Source organism: Muscardinus avellanarius, assembly GCF_963383645.1.
Source record: "Muscardinus avellanarius genome assembly, chromosome: 16".
NCBI classification, from domain to species: Eukaryota; Metazoa; Chordata; class Mammalia; order Rodentia; family Gliridae; genus Muscardinus; species Muscardinus avellanarius.
In genome coordinates, this window is record NC_137802.1 from 19,989,960 (window position 1) to 20,007,752 (window position 17,793).

General features: G+C 42.8%; 1 protein-coding gene across 1 annotated transcript in view; it reads left to right on the top strand.

Annotated features, from left to right (window-relative positions):
• ZZEF1 (zinc finger ZZ-type and EF-hand domain containing 1) overlaps positions 1-17,793 on the top strand; it is a gene marked incomplete at both ends in the record, with an annotated part of 182,721 nt that overhangs the window by 107,030 nt on the left and 57,898 nt on the right. The window contains 6 exons of the mRNA XM_080713975.1: positions 497-661; positions 5,321-5,440; positions 6,548-6,709; positions 10,524-10,653; positions 13,248-13,386; positions 16,497-16,662. Of these exons, the coding sequence (XP_080570101.1) occupies positions 497-661; positions 5,321-5,440; positions 6,548-6,709; positions 10,524-10,653; positions 13,248-13,386; positions 16,497-16,662 (882 nt within the window). The remainder of the gene's footprint in view (positions 1-496; positions 662-5,320; positions 5,441-6,547; positions 6,710-10,523; positions 10,654-13,247; positions 13,387-16,496; positions 16,663-17,793) is intronic.

The window sequence follows — 17,793 nt, forward strand, 5'->3', positions numbered from 1 at the left end:
GAATCTAACTAAATTGCTAAGACTATCCTTGAACCGACGATCCTCCTGTCTTAGCTTCCCAAGTACTGGGATTACAAGCATGTGCCTGGCAAAAATTTGTTTTATTTTAACCTTGGGAGAAAGTTCTGATTTGATCTTTTCTGACAGAATTATTTGTCCAGTAGGCCTGCATCTTTGGAAATATGATGGGTTTTCAGTTAATGAGGTATTTCCTGTCCTAAGAATAAAAGCTGTTATCTCTACGGGAAGACCTTAGAGTTCTTTCTTAGCTGTTTAATTTAACAAAATGAGTTGTTGGATTTCTGTACAGTTGGTATGTACTGCTCTATAACGCCGCTAGTGATGACTAAAAGTAGCAAGCTGGTATTGATGGTCTTTCTGCAGGACATTTCTAATACCTAACAGCAGTAATTCCTTTTCTTTCATATGGTTTAGAACATGGATGGGTGTAGGTGTGTGTTTTCTTTTGTTTCCCTAACTCGATCTCTGTCTCCAGTGTTTTAAAGGTTCTTTCCTTGAGGAAAGCCCAAGCCCAGAGCATCCTGGAGGTCCTGAGGATAATTCATTACTGTACTGAATCCCTTGGACAGCCTCACTGCTTCCATCCACCATATATACTTTTCCTGTTAGAACTTCTGACCTGCCAGAAAGATTTTACCAAGTAAGTCACATGAAAAGAAAAACAAGCAGAAGTCATTGTAAAGAAAGCCTGATTGTCTTCTCTAACTAATAATTCTGTCCTTTTCACATAGGATACAAATTTATATTGTAGGTGAATTTATTCTCTCATCCAAGAAAGCATGGGTTATATATTTTTAGAAAGTACAAGGAACATGTTAATTTTTTCCTGATGACTTTATCAGCTTTAATTTATCAGATAGAATTTCATCCTTAAGTGTGGCTTAATGGCCCACACTTGTAATCCCAGTATTTGGGAGGCTGACACAGGAGGATTGCAGCCTGCGGGCAGCCTCATCTACTAAGTGAGGCCTTCTGCAACTTAGTGAGACCCTGTTTCAAAATAAATGATAAAAAATAGGACTGGGGGTATAGCTTGGAGGTAGAATGCCCCTGGGTTCCATCCCAGTACCACACACGAAAAAAATTTCATTTCTTATGTACTCATAGTGTCATTTGGTTCCTAGAAGCTATGAGGTAAATGTAATGCGAGTGTCTACTTTGCAAGGCACTTTGTTATATATACAGCAATGTCCATGCCAGACAAGGTCCCTGTTCTAATGGAACTTCTATTCTTTTTTGTTTTTGTTTTTGTTTTTGTGTGTGGCACTGGGGATGGAACCCTTCTACTTTTGGGCTACACTCCCAAACCTATTTTATATTTTTATTTGGAAACAAGGTCTCTTAAGCCAGCAAGGCGGGCTTCGAACCTGCCTGATCCTCCTGTCTCTCCCTCCCAAGCGCAGGGATTACAAGCATGTGCCACCACGCCCGGCCTAATGGAACTTATATTCTGTTGAAGAGTGAGTAGGTGAGAATATTTTTAAAAATGACTGAGGAATCAGGTATTGATTTTTCTATGGGGCAGTTTAACAGAGGGACCTAGTTTGGGTGGTCAGGGAAAACAGGCTGAGGCGATAATATGTAAACCCAGCGGTGACTGACTAGCTGAAGTCAGGGAGAAGAGCAAGAAAGGCAGAAAGAGCAGTGCAAAGGGCCCAGAGTGGGGAATTATCCCAAGAAACAGAAAGAGCTCCTGTGTGGCTAAATAAGAGACAGAAGTGGGACAAGACAAGATCAAAAAGTTAGGCAGGGCCCTGATCACCCTGAAGGTGTTTGGATTTTATATTGAGTTGCAGATGGGAAACTACTGGAGACTTTGAAGGCAAGGAGGAATACACTTGGATTTATATTTATAAATGATGCATCTGTCATCATTGGCAAAGGGTGAAAGTAAGAAAAGCAGTTAGGAGAGTGTTGCAGAAATCCAGGCAAGGGATGGTAATGGTTTAACACCAGGGAGTAGTATTGGATGTGAAAGAAAAGGGATGACATTCAGGGAATAATTTGGAAAGTAGGATTGTCAGGACGTATTGATAGATTAGACAGAAGGTAAAGGAAAGGTAGGGATCTTGGGAAAAGAAATTCCTAGGATTTTGGTGGAGCAGCTGGGTGAATGGTGACATATTCAACTGAGGAAAACAATATGAAAGAAACAGATTGGGGTGGAAATAAAAAGGTTTGTTTTGGCCATATTGTTTGAACTGCTTATTTAACATCCAAATAAAGATATTAAAACAGAGCGTTAAGTCTGAAGTCCTGAAAAGAAGTCAGGACTGAGGATAGAATTTGGTTGCCGTCATTATATAAATGATGGTTAAAGCCATGACACAAGATAAGACCTAGAGTGATGCAGAGATAGACAAGAAGAGGCCAGAACTAAGCCTCGGGGCACATCTCTGTCAAGTAAAGAAAGAAGTCAGCTAAGGTGAGCAAAAGGCATTGACCCTTGAATAGACAACTGAGGATGGTGTTGTCATAGAAGCCAAAGAAAGCCACGCATGGTGGCGCATGCTTGTAATCCCAGCCTTTGGAAGGCTGAGACAGGAGTATGTTGGTTTGAGGACAGCCTCAGCTACTTAGTGAGGCCCTTTGCAACTCAGTGAGACCCTATTTCCAAATAAAGAATAAAATAATAGGGCTAGGGTGTGTAGCTCAGAGGTATTAAAAAACAAAAAACAAAAAAAAAGCCAAGGAAAGAATGTATCTCCAGAGGCAAGAATGGTCAGTTGTATCTGCTGATGTGAGATTTTGAGTGAGATAAAACAACAACAACAACAACATTGGATTTGGCAACAGTCTTCGTGGAGCTAGGGGGCCAAAAGCCAGTTGGACTGGGTTGAAAGAATGGAGGTTGTAAAATGGAAAGACTACAGACAACTAGTTCAAGAAATCCAGCCTTAGCCGGGAGTAGTAGTGCACGCTTGTAATCCCAGCATTCCGGAGGCTGAGACAGGAAGATAATGGTTCGCAGACAGCCTCAGCTACTTATTGAGGCCCTTTACAATTCAGTGAGACCCTGTTTCTAAATAAAGAATAAAAAATAGGGCTGGGGGTGTAGATCAGAGATAGAATACCCCTGGGTTCCATCCCCAGTACTGCAAAAAAAAAAAAAAATCTGAATTTATAAAATTATACACACACACACACACACACACACACACACACACACACACACACATAAGAGAAAAAGTAATTTGGCTTTAAAAGGGAGTCGAGAAATAGAGCAGTAATTAGAAGGGGCTTTCGGGCAACTAGAATTTTGTTTGTTTCAGGGACAGAACCAGGGTCTTACTCATGTTAAGCACATGCTATACAATGAACTATACCCCAGCATTGCCACTGAGTGTTTTTAAGAAGTATTGGAGCTAGCCACATTGGCACATGCCAGTGATCCTAGTACTTGGGAGACTGACATAAGGATTGCAGATTCAAGGCCAGCATGCAAGCATGCAATAGTATAGTATGAGACCCTGTTTCAATATAAAAAGTAAAATAGGGCTGTATAGGGGGTATAGTTCAAAGGTAGAACACCCCTGAGTTCAGTTCCCACTACCCTTACACACACACACACACACACACACACACACACACACACACGTAATTAGAGACACTGTTGGGAATGAGTCAGTAGTGAGAGGAAGCTCGATGTAGAAGCGGGGACAGCTGCTGGGTGTGTTAGTGCACATCTGTAATCCCAATACTTGGGGACGCTGAGACAGGAAGATCGCAGATTCAAGGATAGCTCCAGCGACATAGCAAGACCCGATTTCAAAACAAAAATAAAAAAAAGGACTGGAGGTGTAACTCAGAGGTAAAATGTCCCTAGGTTTAAGCCCTAGTACCACAAGAAATAAAGAAGAGGGCACGGTTTACAGTAGCAGCTGCATAAGTAGGGAGGCTGCTTTTGATATAGTCAGGGAGGTTCTGGCTGGGTTAGCAGGAAGAAACAGGATGTAGAGTTTGGTGCAGATGCAAGCTGACTGGTAGATTGGATGGATACAAAAATAAAGGAATTCCCACGTGATTATTTCTGTTTTTAAAAATGAAACCTGAGGATAGTCAATAGCAGTAAATATAGGTTAAGAAGGAGGTACTAGTTATTTAAGGAGAAGCAGAAAAGTTTTAGATAGGAGTGAGAACTGAGAAAGCTGGTTTGCTAAACTGCCTGACAATTCCAAGTTCTCACTTGAGAATTCTGGCTGTACATTTCAAATGATACTAGTCATCTTAGTTTTGTGCTTTTTCTTCAAGCTACATTCCGCTGCAAGGATAAGATTTCTTATTCAAGTAGCTGGAGGTAGAAGCGGGCCAGGGATGGGCATGTGCTAAAGCGTGTGGTGATTGGCTGTGTGATCCACGCTGAGAAGGGAGCAGAGCAAACGTATCGCACTTGAAGCAGGAGGTGGTCCGCACACTGCAGCTCAGGGATGGACTCTGGGACTGAGGAGGCCTGCGGAAGTCCACCATAGCAAAGCGAGACGAGAGGCTGTGGGCAGAGTAGCAAAGTCTGAGGTCAGCCATCCCCTGAGGACAAGAACAAGGAAGTACCCGTCACACTGGAGGCTTGGGGGAATGGAAGAGAAGAACCTTGGCAGGGAAGGGGACAGAGAATTGAAAGAAAAAGGAGTGAAACCATAATTCACTTTGATGCCATATCACCAAGGATAAAGGATCATGGCAGAAAACCCAGTGAGCTTGGCAGTAAGTCAGTGAAGGGATGCAGAAGGATGGGCCTGGCTCCATGGAAGACTCAACAGGCAAATTGTAAAAGAGTACTTAACATAGTACCTGACTTCCAAGAATTTGTGTGTTGGGGGTTATATTAATGAAGAAGTAGGAATAGTCATCTCCTACTTCTGTTAGGCAGCTCTCTTCTTTTTCTTTCTTTTCTTTTTTTTTTTTTTTTCAGGTATGGGGATGGAACCCAGGGGCATTCAACCTCCAAGCTACACCCCCTGCCCTATTTTTTATTCTTTATTTTGAAACCGGGTCTCACTGAGTTGCAGAGGGCCTCACTAATTAGCTGAGGCTGTCCGCAAATCATGATCCTCCGGTCTCTACCTCCCAAATGCTGGGATTACAAGCGTGCGCCACCATGCCTGGCTAGGCAGCTCTCTGACCCGGTCAACTGATCATTTTCCGTTTTGCCCGTTGCTTGCTAAGTCATTATACCTGTTTTAGCTTAGGTTTCTGTGCCACTTGGTTCAGCTTGCTAATCTGGGCTCTTTCATGTAAGAAATAGGGATTATTAAGTAGAAGATGTCCTGTCAATTAATTTTATGATTTCCTCTGTTTCTAGTTACTTTGGACAGTTGGAAGGCTGTGGTGCTGAGCTACACAAAGAAATTCGAGACACTTACTATCAACTTGTTCTGTTTTTGGTGAAAGCAATTAAAGGATTTAGTAGCTTAAATGACAGGTACTGGGTGACTTTTTAATTTCCAGATGAAATAATGTTTTTTTCTAATTATAAAAGAACTCCACGTTCAAAGTTGAAAATATAGAAAGCCACAAGGGATGAAATAAAATTAAGCCTCCAATCTCATTACCACTTAGAGCTAATTACTAATGTTAACAGATTAGTATATTTTCTCCTAGCCTTTTTTTCCTATCTGATGTGTACATTGGGGTGGATTTTAGTTTAAGAATTTTATAACCTATTATTTTTTAGTTTTTGTTATACTATGTATAGGGGTTGTTTTTGTTTGTTTGTGTGTGTATATGTGTTTTGGTACAAGGCATTGAACCCAGGTGCCTTCTACCCCTGAGCTATACGTCTAGCCCTTTTTATTTTTTATTTTGAGACAGGCTCTCACTAAATTGCCAAGGGTCTAAGTTGCTGAGGCTAGCCTCGAACCTATAGCCCTCATACTTGGATTACAGGCTTGGGCCACCATGCCCAGCTTATTATGTGCAATTTTATTTATTTATTTTTTTGGTGGTACTTGTGTTCCTGGAAACCCTCCTACCTGCGGGCTATACTCCCAGACCTATTTTTATACTTTTTTTTTTTTTTTTTTGGAAGGGTCTCTTAAGCCAGCGTGGCTGGCTACGAACCTGCATGATCCTCCTGTCTCCGCCTCCCAAGTGCGGGGATTATAAACATGCGCCACCATGCCCGGCTCTTATGTGCAATTTTAAAAACCTGAGTATAAAGCTGTTTCTCAGTCTCCTCCTTAGCAAGTGGCTTACACATAAACCCTAAGTCACATAGCTCTTCTGTAAATCTAAATTGCATAACCTTGGCTAACTGTGGGCTGGTCCTGACCTTGCTGTTTATTCGGAGGTGACTTTTCCTATTCAGTCCTGTACTATAATGTGCCTCAGGTATCCCTGGCAGGGTGGACACCTTATCAGAGCTCTTCAGCATTCTTTTGTTTTCTCTTTGAGGATATTTGTATGGACTTTGGAATTCTTGCTTTCCTGTTAAAAACAGGCCAGTTTACAACAATGTGGCATTGCTGCTATTGTTGCTCTCTGTTGTATTGGGCAGCTTTGATCACTCTTGTCTCTGTGGCTTCTTTAGGTCCCTACTGCCTGCCTTATCCTGTATCCAAACAGCCCTGCTTCATCTGTTGGATATGGGCTGGGAACCCAGTGATCTTTTCTTCTTTGTTGACATTCAATTACCAGATCTTCTCATGAAAATGTCACAGGAAAATATAAGTGCCCATGACAGTGTGATCAGGTAAGAACACAGTCCTGAACCTGCAGTTTGTAGAATAGGTAATGGAGTGTGGGGACCACAAAGGATGGAATCGTGCAATATATCCTGGCTTTGCCACAAAGTAGCTGGACACCTGTAGGCAAGTTAGTTAAATCCCTCTCTGAGCAGGGCATGATGGTGCATGCTTGTAATTCCAGCATTTGGGATGCTGAAACCCGAGGATCATGGTTTACAGACAGCCTCAGCTACTTACTGAGACCCTGTTTCAAAATAAAGAATTAAAAAAAGGACAGGGGAATAGCTCAGAGGTCCAATGCCCCTGGGTTTTGGAGATTCTTACAGAACTTAGTGTATTGAAGAATCCTTTTTCATAATACTTATTACACTTATATGTGACATTAGTTGCTAAAATCTCTTACCCACTGATATACAAAGTTTTTTTCATTCTGTTTTGACTATTGTCTCTCCAACCTACTCAAGTCCTCCTGCCATTCACACTTGTGTGTGGAAAAAAGGAGAAGAGAATGGAAAAGCAAAAGTAGGAATCAAGAAGGGAGAATTCAAACCAGGCATTGTGGAGCATGCTTGTAAGCCTAGTACCTGGGAGGCTGAAGCAGAAGGAACACAGATTCAAGGCCAGCCTCAGTGACTTAGCAAGGCTCTCTGCAACTTAGTGAGGCCCTGTTTAAAAATAAAAAATAAAATAGGGCAGGGGTGTAGCTCAGGGGTAGAGTGCTCTTGGATTCAACCCCAAGACTCTCCATACACACAAGAGAGAGAGAATTAGGAGGAAATAAATGGATTAGGCAACACTGGGACTACTTTCTCTCTCAGAAGAGAAGGGCTAGGATTAAAGCTGCCTCCTTGTGTGTCCTCAGATGTGTGCTGCTGTGTGCGCAGTGATGGCAGAGGGGCATGGAACTGGACACGCTGCCTGTCTCCACTCTTTCAGACTTTATACAGTCCCGAGGGTGGGCCACACCTTTCACACCAATCCCTCAGTGCCCTAGCCCACAGCTAAGTAAGAGGAGGCCCAAACTCATACTGCGGGAATGCATGAATGAATGGCTATGTAAGCATTTTGCATTTGCTATTAAGCAGATGCTTTTATGTTTAAAATTCTTATTGCTAAAACAAACTTTAAAATTACGGAACTTTATAATTTTGCATCTAAAAGGAGGCCACAGTAACCTGCCTGAAACCTTTTATTTGAAATAAGGAAGTAGATCTGCAATAAGTAGTTTCTTCTCATTATCTTCAGGGAGTTGATTCCAGGACCCCCTTACAGATAGCAAAATGCTTTTCTCTTACATAAAATGTAAGTTGTGGTTTTTACATATAACCGACACATATTCTCCTAGGTGCTTTTTTTTTTTTTGCAGGTCTGGGGGTAGAACCCAGTGCCATTCGACCTCCGAGCTATACCCCCTACCCTATTTTATTCTTTATTTTGAAACCGGGTCTCACTGAGTTGCAGAGGGCCTCACTAAGTAGCTGAGGCTGTCCACGAACTGCGATCCTCCTGTCTCAGTCTCCCGAATGCTGGGATTACAAGTGTGCGCCACCTACCCGGCTTCCTAGGTACTTTAAATCATCTCTGAATTACTTACAGTACTTGATACAATATAAATGATATATAAATAGCTTTATGCTATACTGTTTAGAAATAATGATAAGCTGGATGTGGACGGTGTACACTTGTAATCTCAGTACTCGGGAGACTGAGACAGGAGAATCCAGGTTCGCAGCCATCCTCAGTTACTTAGTGAGGCCCTATGCAACTTAGTGGGATTCTGTTTCAAAATAAAGAATAAAAAACAGGGCTGGGAGTGTGCTCAGAGGTAGAATGCCCCTGGGTTCAATTGTCAGTACTGTAAAAAAAGGAAAAGAAAGAAATGTACCCTACAGTATTATTATCTGTAGCCACCCTATTATGCAATAGCACATGATCATTTACTAAATTATAAAATCCAACTGTATCTAGCTGTCTTAACAGACAGAATATAAAGCATTGGGAAGGCTGAGATGCGTATCATGGTTTGTGGACAGCCTCAGCTACCTAGTGAGGCCCTCTGCAACTTAGTGAGACCTTGTTTAAAAAATAAAGAATAGCTGGGCGTGGTAGGGCACGCTTGTAATCCCAGCACTTGGGATGCTGAGAGAGGAGGATCGAACAGGTTCAAAGCCAGCCTCAGCTACTGAGTGAGGCTCTCAAAAACTTTGTGAGACCCTGTTTCCAAATAAATTATAAAATAGGTATCGGTATAGCCCGGAGATAGAAAGCTCTTGGGTTCCACCCCTAGTACCACGAAAAAATAAAATAAAGAAAAAAAAAAATAAGGCTGGGAGTGTACCTTGGAGGTTGAATGCCCCTGGTTTCCATCCCCTGTACTGCAAAAAAAAAAAAAAAAAAAAAAAAAAAAAAAATTTTTTTTGAGCTGGGGCATGGTGGTGCATGCTTTTAATCCCTGTACTTAGAAAGCTGAGACAGGAGGATCGCAGGTTCACAACCAGCCTCAGCTACTTAGTGGGGCCCTCTGAAACTTAGTAATATTCTGTTTCAAAATAAAAAATAAAAAATAGAAAAGTAGGGCTGGGGGTATAGCTTGGAGGTAAAATGCCTCTGGATTCAATCCCTAGCACCACCAACACCACCACAACAACAAAAGAAAATAATGACAAAAAGAACTTCATGTTCAATACAGACACAATTAAAAATATTTTTATCTGATTTTATTTGAATCCAGAGATGTAGAACTTTCAGATATGGAATTTATTTGTATAGAGGTCTTGTTATAACATGTCAAGGTCCTATAGTAACTAGTAGTAAAGCTGAAGTCAGAGTCTTCTGACTCCTTTCTCATGCTGACTGCACAAAGTTGTTCTAAGCATGTCCACATCAAACTGTAAAAAAGATACCATAACCAGGCTTGGTGGCGCACGCTTGTAATCCCCGCGCATGGGAGGCAGAGATAGGAGGATCCAGCAGTTTCAAAGCCAGCCACACTGGCTTAAGAGACCCTGTTTCCAAATAAAAATATAAAAAATTAGGTCTGGGAGTGTAGCCCTGAGGTAGAAGGACTTCCAGGAACCCCAGTATCACCAAAAAAAAAAAAAAAAAAGAAAGAAAGAAAAGAAAAGAAAAGAAACCATAATCAGGTATGGTGGTGTACACTTGTAATCCCAGTACTTGGGGGGTTGAGACAGGAGGGTCAGGTTTGCAGCCAGCCTCAGCTAGTGAAGGCCTCCACAATTTAGGAGACCCTACTTTACAATAAAGAATTTTTTTTTTTTTTTTGGTGGTACTGGGGTTCCTGGAAGCCCTTCTACCTCTGGGCTACACTCCCAGACCTATTTTTACATTTTTATTTGGAAACAGGGTCTCTTAAGCCAGCGCGCGCGGCTGGCTTCGAACCTGCGCGATCCTCTTGTCTCTGCCTCCCAAGCGCGGGGATTACAAGCGTGCACCACCACGCCCGGCTAAAATAAAGAATTTTTTTTTAAAAATAGGGTTGGATGTGGCTCAGAGGTAGAATGCCCCTGGGTACGATCCCCAAGGATGAAAAAAATAATCATTGTATTTGGCCTCAGTGCCTAGCACACAATAGGTTCACCTTGCCAGCATCATCTGCTGTGGAAGGAGCTTCTCTCTTCCTATTGGCATATGTCTATCAAATACTAGAAAAATCTTGGGTTTTAAATAGCAATTGACCTTCTCCCCTAGAAATTTTAAAATGACTAATGTATTTGGCCCATGGGACTCGGGATCTGCTAACCAGCACTTTCCTTGGATATGGGGAAAGGCATGCTTTTTTCTCTTATGTCCTCCTTTCAGCCAGTGGAGTGAAGAAGATGAGCTCGCTGATGCCAAGCAGAATTCAGAGTGGATGGATGAGTGTCAGGATGGCATGTTTGAGGCCTGGTATGAAAAAATAGCCCAGGAAGATCCAGAGAAGCAGAGGAAAGTAAGATCTCCCAACTAGAATAATCTGAAGTGACTTGCTAGGAGTTTGGAGAGGAGGGTTTGCTTGGTGCCTGCTGACAGGCTACCTCCCAAAAGCTCTGGGGCGCTCAGGATGTGCATGTCTGGTATTAACCTGCGGGCCTCTGTATCCTGCTGTGATCCATCAAAGCGGCTGCCTCCTGTAGAATGGAACTCACAGATGAGTGGCTCACAGGGTTCACGGATGGTGTTAGGTGTCACTTTATGAACTTATAGTGAGAAACGGAGTTGCTGAAGGACCTAGACTCTCATATCCCCGGTGAGGGCAGCACCAGGGAAGCCACACTCAACCAGAAGGTTGCTGGAGAGCACAGAGGCAGCCATTGACACACCAAGTCAGGCAACATGGAACTCATGAGTGACTCAGATGAGTAAAGGCAGCAGGCTTGGGCACCCTGCCTGTCCATTTCCACATTAGGTGTTAAATATGTCCCTACCACATGTGCCTGGCACCCACTGTCTCAAAGTCATTTCTTTTCCACATGTCGAGTACCTACTATGTGCTGTCCACTTTGCTTATATAGTACCTCTGTGGTGCTTTGATGGAGTATGCCAATGGGGCCTTGGGACTCCTGTATGTTGTATCTGATTGGCAGCCATTCCATAGTTCTCAGGTAACCTGGATTATGTCCTCTAGTACTACATTTATCTACTACTGTATGGTTGCTTACTGATTTAGTTTTTATTTCCAGGCCCTAAAGATAAACTAGAATGTAGCCTCCAAGTATTTTCCAGTAAAATAACTTGCTTGCTTAAGCAACAGTGCTCCCCAGAAAGTTTATCTTTTTCTCTTAATACTGGAGGTTGAACCCAGAGGCATTCTACCTTTGAGCTACACATCTATTCCTATTTTGTCTTTTACTTTGAAACAGTGCCTCACTAAGTTGCTGAGGGATCTCCTTAAATTGCTGAGGCTGGCCTTGAACCTGCAAGTCTGCTGTCTCAGCCTCCCAAGTGCTGGAATTACAGGGGTGTATCAAAATGCCTGACAACTTTTTCTTTCTAAGTATCGAAAAACAATACTCCTTGTTTAGTGTTTCCTTTTATCTATAAACATTACCATTGTTCAACCAAGTACCCAGGCCACACATTTGACTGTTGTTCCTGACTTTACTTGTTCTTTACTGATCCTGGCTAGTCACTTCTCTCTTTCGTGCGCTCTCTCTCTCTCTTTTTTTTTATTTTTTTATTTTTGGTGGTGCTAGAGATTGAACCTAGGGGCATTCTATCTCCAAGCTACACCCAGCCCTGTTTATTCTTTATTTTGAGGAGGGCCTCACTAAGTAGCTGAGGCTGGCTGTGAACCCAGACCCTCCTGTCTCAGCCTCCCAAGTACTGGTATTACAAGCTTGTGCCATCACGCCTGGCTCACTTTTATCTTATCTTTAATAGCTCTCAGGCCAAGCATGGAGGCGACTATACTTGGAGGCTGAAACAGGGGAATCACAGGTTCAAGACAGCCTTAGCAAGTAGTGAGAGTCTCATCAACTTAGTGAGACTCTGTTTCAGAGTAAAAATAATATAGGGCTAGGGTGTAGCTTGGAGGTAGAAGGCCCCTGGGTTCAATTCCCAGCACCACCACCAAAAAAAAAAAAAAAAAAAAAAACCTCTTAATACCTCTCGGGTCTGCCTGCCTCTGACTGTATTGCTCAGACCCAGCCCGTATTACCTGTCATGGATCACGTGAACAGCTTATGTCATTGTCATTCCTCTGGACTCTTTCATCTTGCCCCTTCAATCCATTTTTCTGTTCAGCAACCAGAGGAACCTTCCAAATGCTCAAATCTAATTTCATTACTCTTCCATTGAGAAGCAGTTGGAAAGTCCTTAGAATAGCTTTTGAGGCCCCCGTGGATTAACTTTTTTAACTTCATCTGGTTATTCCCCCACTTTACTATGTTCCACATACAAAGACTATTCCTGATTCCATACGCCCTTGTCTGGCTCCCCTTTGGACCCACTAGAACTTGCTATTTATTCTATCTGACAGGCCTCTTACCTTTATCCCCACCCATCTAGTACTCATTTTCTACTCAGGTCTTAGGGGAGAATTAATCTCCCTCTGGAGCTGGGCGTGGTGGCTCATGCTTATAATCCCCGCGCTTGGGAGGCAGAGACAGAAGGATCATGCAGGTTCGAAGCCAGCCATGCTGGCTTGAGACCCTGTTTCAAAATAAAAAAGTATTTAAAAATTGGTCTGGAAGTGTAGTCCGGAGGTAGAAGGGCTTCCAGGAAGCCCACTACCACCAAAAACAAAAAACAACAACAAAAACAACCTTCCCGGTCCTTCTTTATACCTACTGGTAGCCAATCCTCTGTGTCCTCTCTGTATCCTCTGAGCCTCTTAAATTTGTCTTTCAATGCACTTATCACACTGTGTGGTTGTTTCCTTAAGGGAATTCCAAGCTAGACACTTAGATCATTCAGCTATAAATCCTAGCACTTAGTACAATGCCTGGGTCATCTTAAGTACCGAATGAATGAATGAACGGATGGATGAATGAATACTGGCGACATTAGAAAGTGTTGGTTAATTGTATTCATTTCCTCTTATAGATGCACATGTTTATTGCTCGCTACTGTGACCTATTAAATGTGGACATCTCTTGTGATGGGTGTGATGAGATCGCCCCCTGGCATCGCTACCGGTGTCTGCAGTGCAACGACATGGATCTCTGCAAAACTTGCTTCCTAGGTAAATTTCATGAACTAAGCATGCCATATCCAAAAGTAATAATTGTTCCTATTTTCTTTGATCTTTTTGTGTTATAAAACTCACTGTTTGACTCACTGGCAAATATGAGCCTTATCTCCCCAACTCAAATATCAGCTCTACTACTCTGACCTGATAGTCTCCCATCTTATGCAGGCCCTCGCTAAACAGAATATACATTGTGTTTTCTGGAAATTGTCCTTGCTTCTGAATCATGCCATATCAACACAGAACCAAATACATACACACAAACAAACTACAAAAATTCTTTAGCCAGGTGAGGTAGCGCATGCTTTAGTCCCAGCATTTTTTTTTTTTTTTTTTTTTTTTTTTTTTGCAGGTTTGGGAATGGAACCCATGGGCATTCGACCTCCAAGCAACACCCCCTGCCCTATTTTTTATTCTTTATTTTGAAACCAGGTCTCACTGAGCTGCAGAGGACCTCACTAAGTAGCTGAGGCTGTCCGCGAACTGCCATCCTCTGCCCTCAGTCTCCCGAATGCTGGGATTACAAGCATGGGCCACCAGGCCCAGCTTTATTCCCAGCATTTGAGAGGCTGAGATAGGAGAATTGTGATTTGCAAGCAGCCTCAGCTACTTAGTGAGACCCTATGCAACTTGAGACCTGGTTTCAAACTAAAGAATAAAAATTAGGGCTGGGGGTGTAGCTTGGAGATAGAATGCCCCTGGGTTCAATCCCCAGTACTGCCAAACAACAACAACAAAAACCCTGTAATCCACTTGACTTGTAAGTGCTAAGGCAGAGGACCTCAGCAGCAGTGAACATCAGAGTGCTCCACGTGGCTATGGTCCAGCAGTAAGACGCGGACCCTGCCCTGGAAACACCTAATGTCTAGCAAGGAAAGTGGATGTATCCACAGAATGTCTGCTGGGTTATAAATGAGTGAGTGGTGCAGATTACCTCTAGAAAAGTTTGAAAGTAACATCCGTGTTGCTATAGGCAAGTCTTGTTGAGAAAGTAGGGTTACAATTGGTCTTTGAAGAAAGAACTGGATGATATGAACGAAACAGTGGAGATAACACGCCCAGGGACAGAGGAGCGAGCCCTCTGTATAGACACACGTGGGCCTCTGTCTGGCTGACTGATGGGGTAAAACAGGTGGGGCTTTGGTAGTGGAATCCTAAGATGTTAGGCTAAAGAATTAAAATAGCCTCTAGATATTGAGGAAGGATTATTGTTATGTTAGGTTTTGTTTTGTTTTTCTAATACTGAGGATAGAATCCAGGGGCATTCTACCTCAGAGCTACACCCCCCAGCCCTATTTTTTTTATTATTCTTTATTTTGAAACAGGGTCACACTGAGTTGCAAAGGGCCTCACTAAGTAACTGAGGCTGTTCACGAACTGCAATCCCCCTGCCTCAGCCTCCCAAATGCTGGGATTACAAGCTTGCACCACCATGCCCAGCTCCCCCAGCCCTTTTTATTTTCAAACAGTCCAGCTAAGTGTCTGAAGGCTTACTAAGTTGCTGAGGCTGGCCTCAAACCTACAATTCTCCTATCTCAGCCTCCTAAGTACTAAGATTACAAGCGTGCACCATCATGCCCAGCTGTGAGGAAGGTATTTTATTTTATTTTATTTATTTTTTGTGGGTCTGGGGATGGAACCCAGGGACATTCAACCTCCGAGCAACAGCCCCTGCCCTATTTTTATTCTTTATTTTGAAACAGGGTCTCACTAAGTAGCTGAGGCTGTCCACGAACCACAATCCTCCATCTCAGCCTCCCGAAATTTGGGATTACAAGCGTGGGCCACCACGCCCGGCAGGACGGTATTTTGCACAGATTATTAACAGGATTAGAGCTACATAGAGGACACTAGAGTCTAGACGAGATTTGTGGCAGAGGACACACTGTGAGGAGTGTCAGTCGGGCTATTTATATCAGGGTTTAGAAATGCCCTGGATTTACAGTAAGGACGAAGTCTTAATATCCAGTCTCTTTTTATTGGTGGCAGCTGAGATTGAACCCAGGTCATTCAACCTTCAAGCTACACCCCAGCCCTATTTGTATTTTACAGTTTCACTAGGTTGATAAGAGTCTCAGTATTTTCTGAGGCTGTCCTCAAACCTGCAATCCTCCTGTCTCAGCTTCCCAAGTTACTGGGATTACAAATGTGCACCTCTATGCCCAGCTTATTTTTTTCCCTTTTTGCAGCACTGAGTATCAAACCCAGGATTCACACTAGGAAGTCCTAGCATGAAGGAAAACATTGCCATGTGCTCTACCCCAACCCTTTTTTTTTTTTTTTTTTTGGGGGGGGTGTCACTGGGGATTGAAACTAGGGGCATTTTACCTCTGAGCTTATATCCCCAGCCCTATTTTATTTATTTTTAAACAGAGTTTTAGAAAGTTGCAGACAGTCTTGCTAAGTTGCTAAAGTTGGCCTTGAACCAACAATCCCCTGGTCTCAGCCTCCCAAGCACTGGAATTATAAGATTACACCACCACACCCAGCTACCCCAGTCCTTTAAAAATTTTTTTTCAATTTGAAACAGTCTCACTATATCGCCCAGGCTGGCCTTTCACTTGAGATCCTGCCTCCCTCAAGCAGCTGGGATTACAGATGTGTGCCTCCATGCCTGCCGGTCTCTGTGTCTGTCATTCTCTCTCACTCACTTGGGTCTGAGGTTATGAAGCAGTTTTCATCTGTGGTTCTGGAATGAAAAGGCAAAAGGAAAACCTTGATCGTGCCTCAGTGGCCACCTACTTGCCAACAGGCGATCTGTATTTGTCAGAGGAGGAGGGCCATGGGAGATAGCTTGCAAGTTGGCACAGACCTGTTTCTGCCAAACAATTGTCTTCATGGGAATTGGCAGTTTACCTTTTCAGACTGGGGCACTGGAGGAAGAGGGTTTGTCATTTCATTGTAGCGTTGTTGAGGAGTTCTATGCCACGAATATCATTCTTATGTTCAGAGCCACCATGGCAGAGTGTCCCAGTCTCTGGAGGATGCGTTAGGCCCTGCCCTCCCTAACAGTAAATCGAGAGCCACTCTGGTGCTGGGATCGTTTCCAGCCTTTAGGACTCCGAGTGGGCCCCATTCTGCCTCACACTGATGTGTTTTTCCAGGTGGAGTAAAGCCCGAGGGCCATGGCGATGACCATGAAATGGTCAACATGGAGTTTACCTGTGACCACTGCCAGGGTTTGATCATAGGGCGGAGAATGAATTGCAACGTGTGCGATGACTTTGATCTTTGCTATGGATGCTATGCAGCAAAGAAGTATACCTATGGGTAGGTATCAGACAACGTGGAGCCGTGCAGTCTTTTCTTCCTATATTTCTTCATCCAAAAAGTGGGCTGAGACAGGAGGATTGTAGTTTGCCGACAGGCTCAGCTACTTAGTGAGGCCCTTTGCAACTCAGTGAGACCCTGTTTCAGAATAAAGAATAAAATATAGGGCTGGGGGTGTAGCTTGGAGGAAAAATACCCCTGAGTTCAAGCCCCAGCACTAGAAAAAAAGGATGGGGGCTTCTTACTTTCTTGTGCATGTATGTGATGCTAAGGATCAAAACCAGGGCCTCAGTATAACTCCAGCACTTCTTTTTTTTTTTTTTTTTTCTTATCCTCTTTCTTTCCTTTCCTTTCCTTTTTTTTTTTTTTTTTTTTTTTTTTTTTTTTTTTTTTTGGTACTGGGATTTGAACTGAGGGACATTCTACATTTTATTATTTATTTTGAAACAGGGTCTCACTAAGTTGTGGAGGGCCTCACTAAGTAGCAGAGGCTGACCAGGAATCTGCGATCCTCCAGTCTCAGCCTCCTAAGCACTAGGATTAGAAGTGTGAGCCACGCCTGGCCTTTTTTTTTTTTTTTAAATGTTTCTATTATAAAAAATTTCAAACATAGTCAAAAGCAGAGACTAATATAGTGAGTCTTCATATACCTGTTACGCAGTCCAGGAACTCAGAAGATTTTGTTATATGTGCTCAGTTTATCCCTGACTGTTTTTTTTTTTTTTTTTTTGAGGGTCTGGGGACAGAACCCAGGGACACTGGACCTCCGAGCTACACCCCCTGCCCTGTTTTTATTTATTTTGAAACTGGGTCTCACTGAGTTGTGGAAGGCCTCACTAAGTAGCTGAGGCTGTCGGAGAACCACTATCTTCCTGTCTCAGCCTCCCAAATGCTGGGATTACAAGCGTGCATCACCACACTCGGCTTTCTTTTCTTTAAAATTTTAAAGTATTTTACAGCAAATTTCAGACCTTATTTCTTTCTCATGTACTTTATATCTGTTTCCAAAAATTATGGGTATTTTTTCACATACCAGAATGTTATTGCACACTGTGCCAAATTCATCATAAGGAATTCTTAAGCCTCGTTTCCATAGATGGTCTTCTAGTGGTAGTGAAATCCTAAAATGGT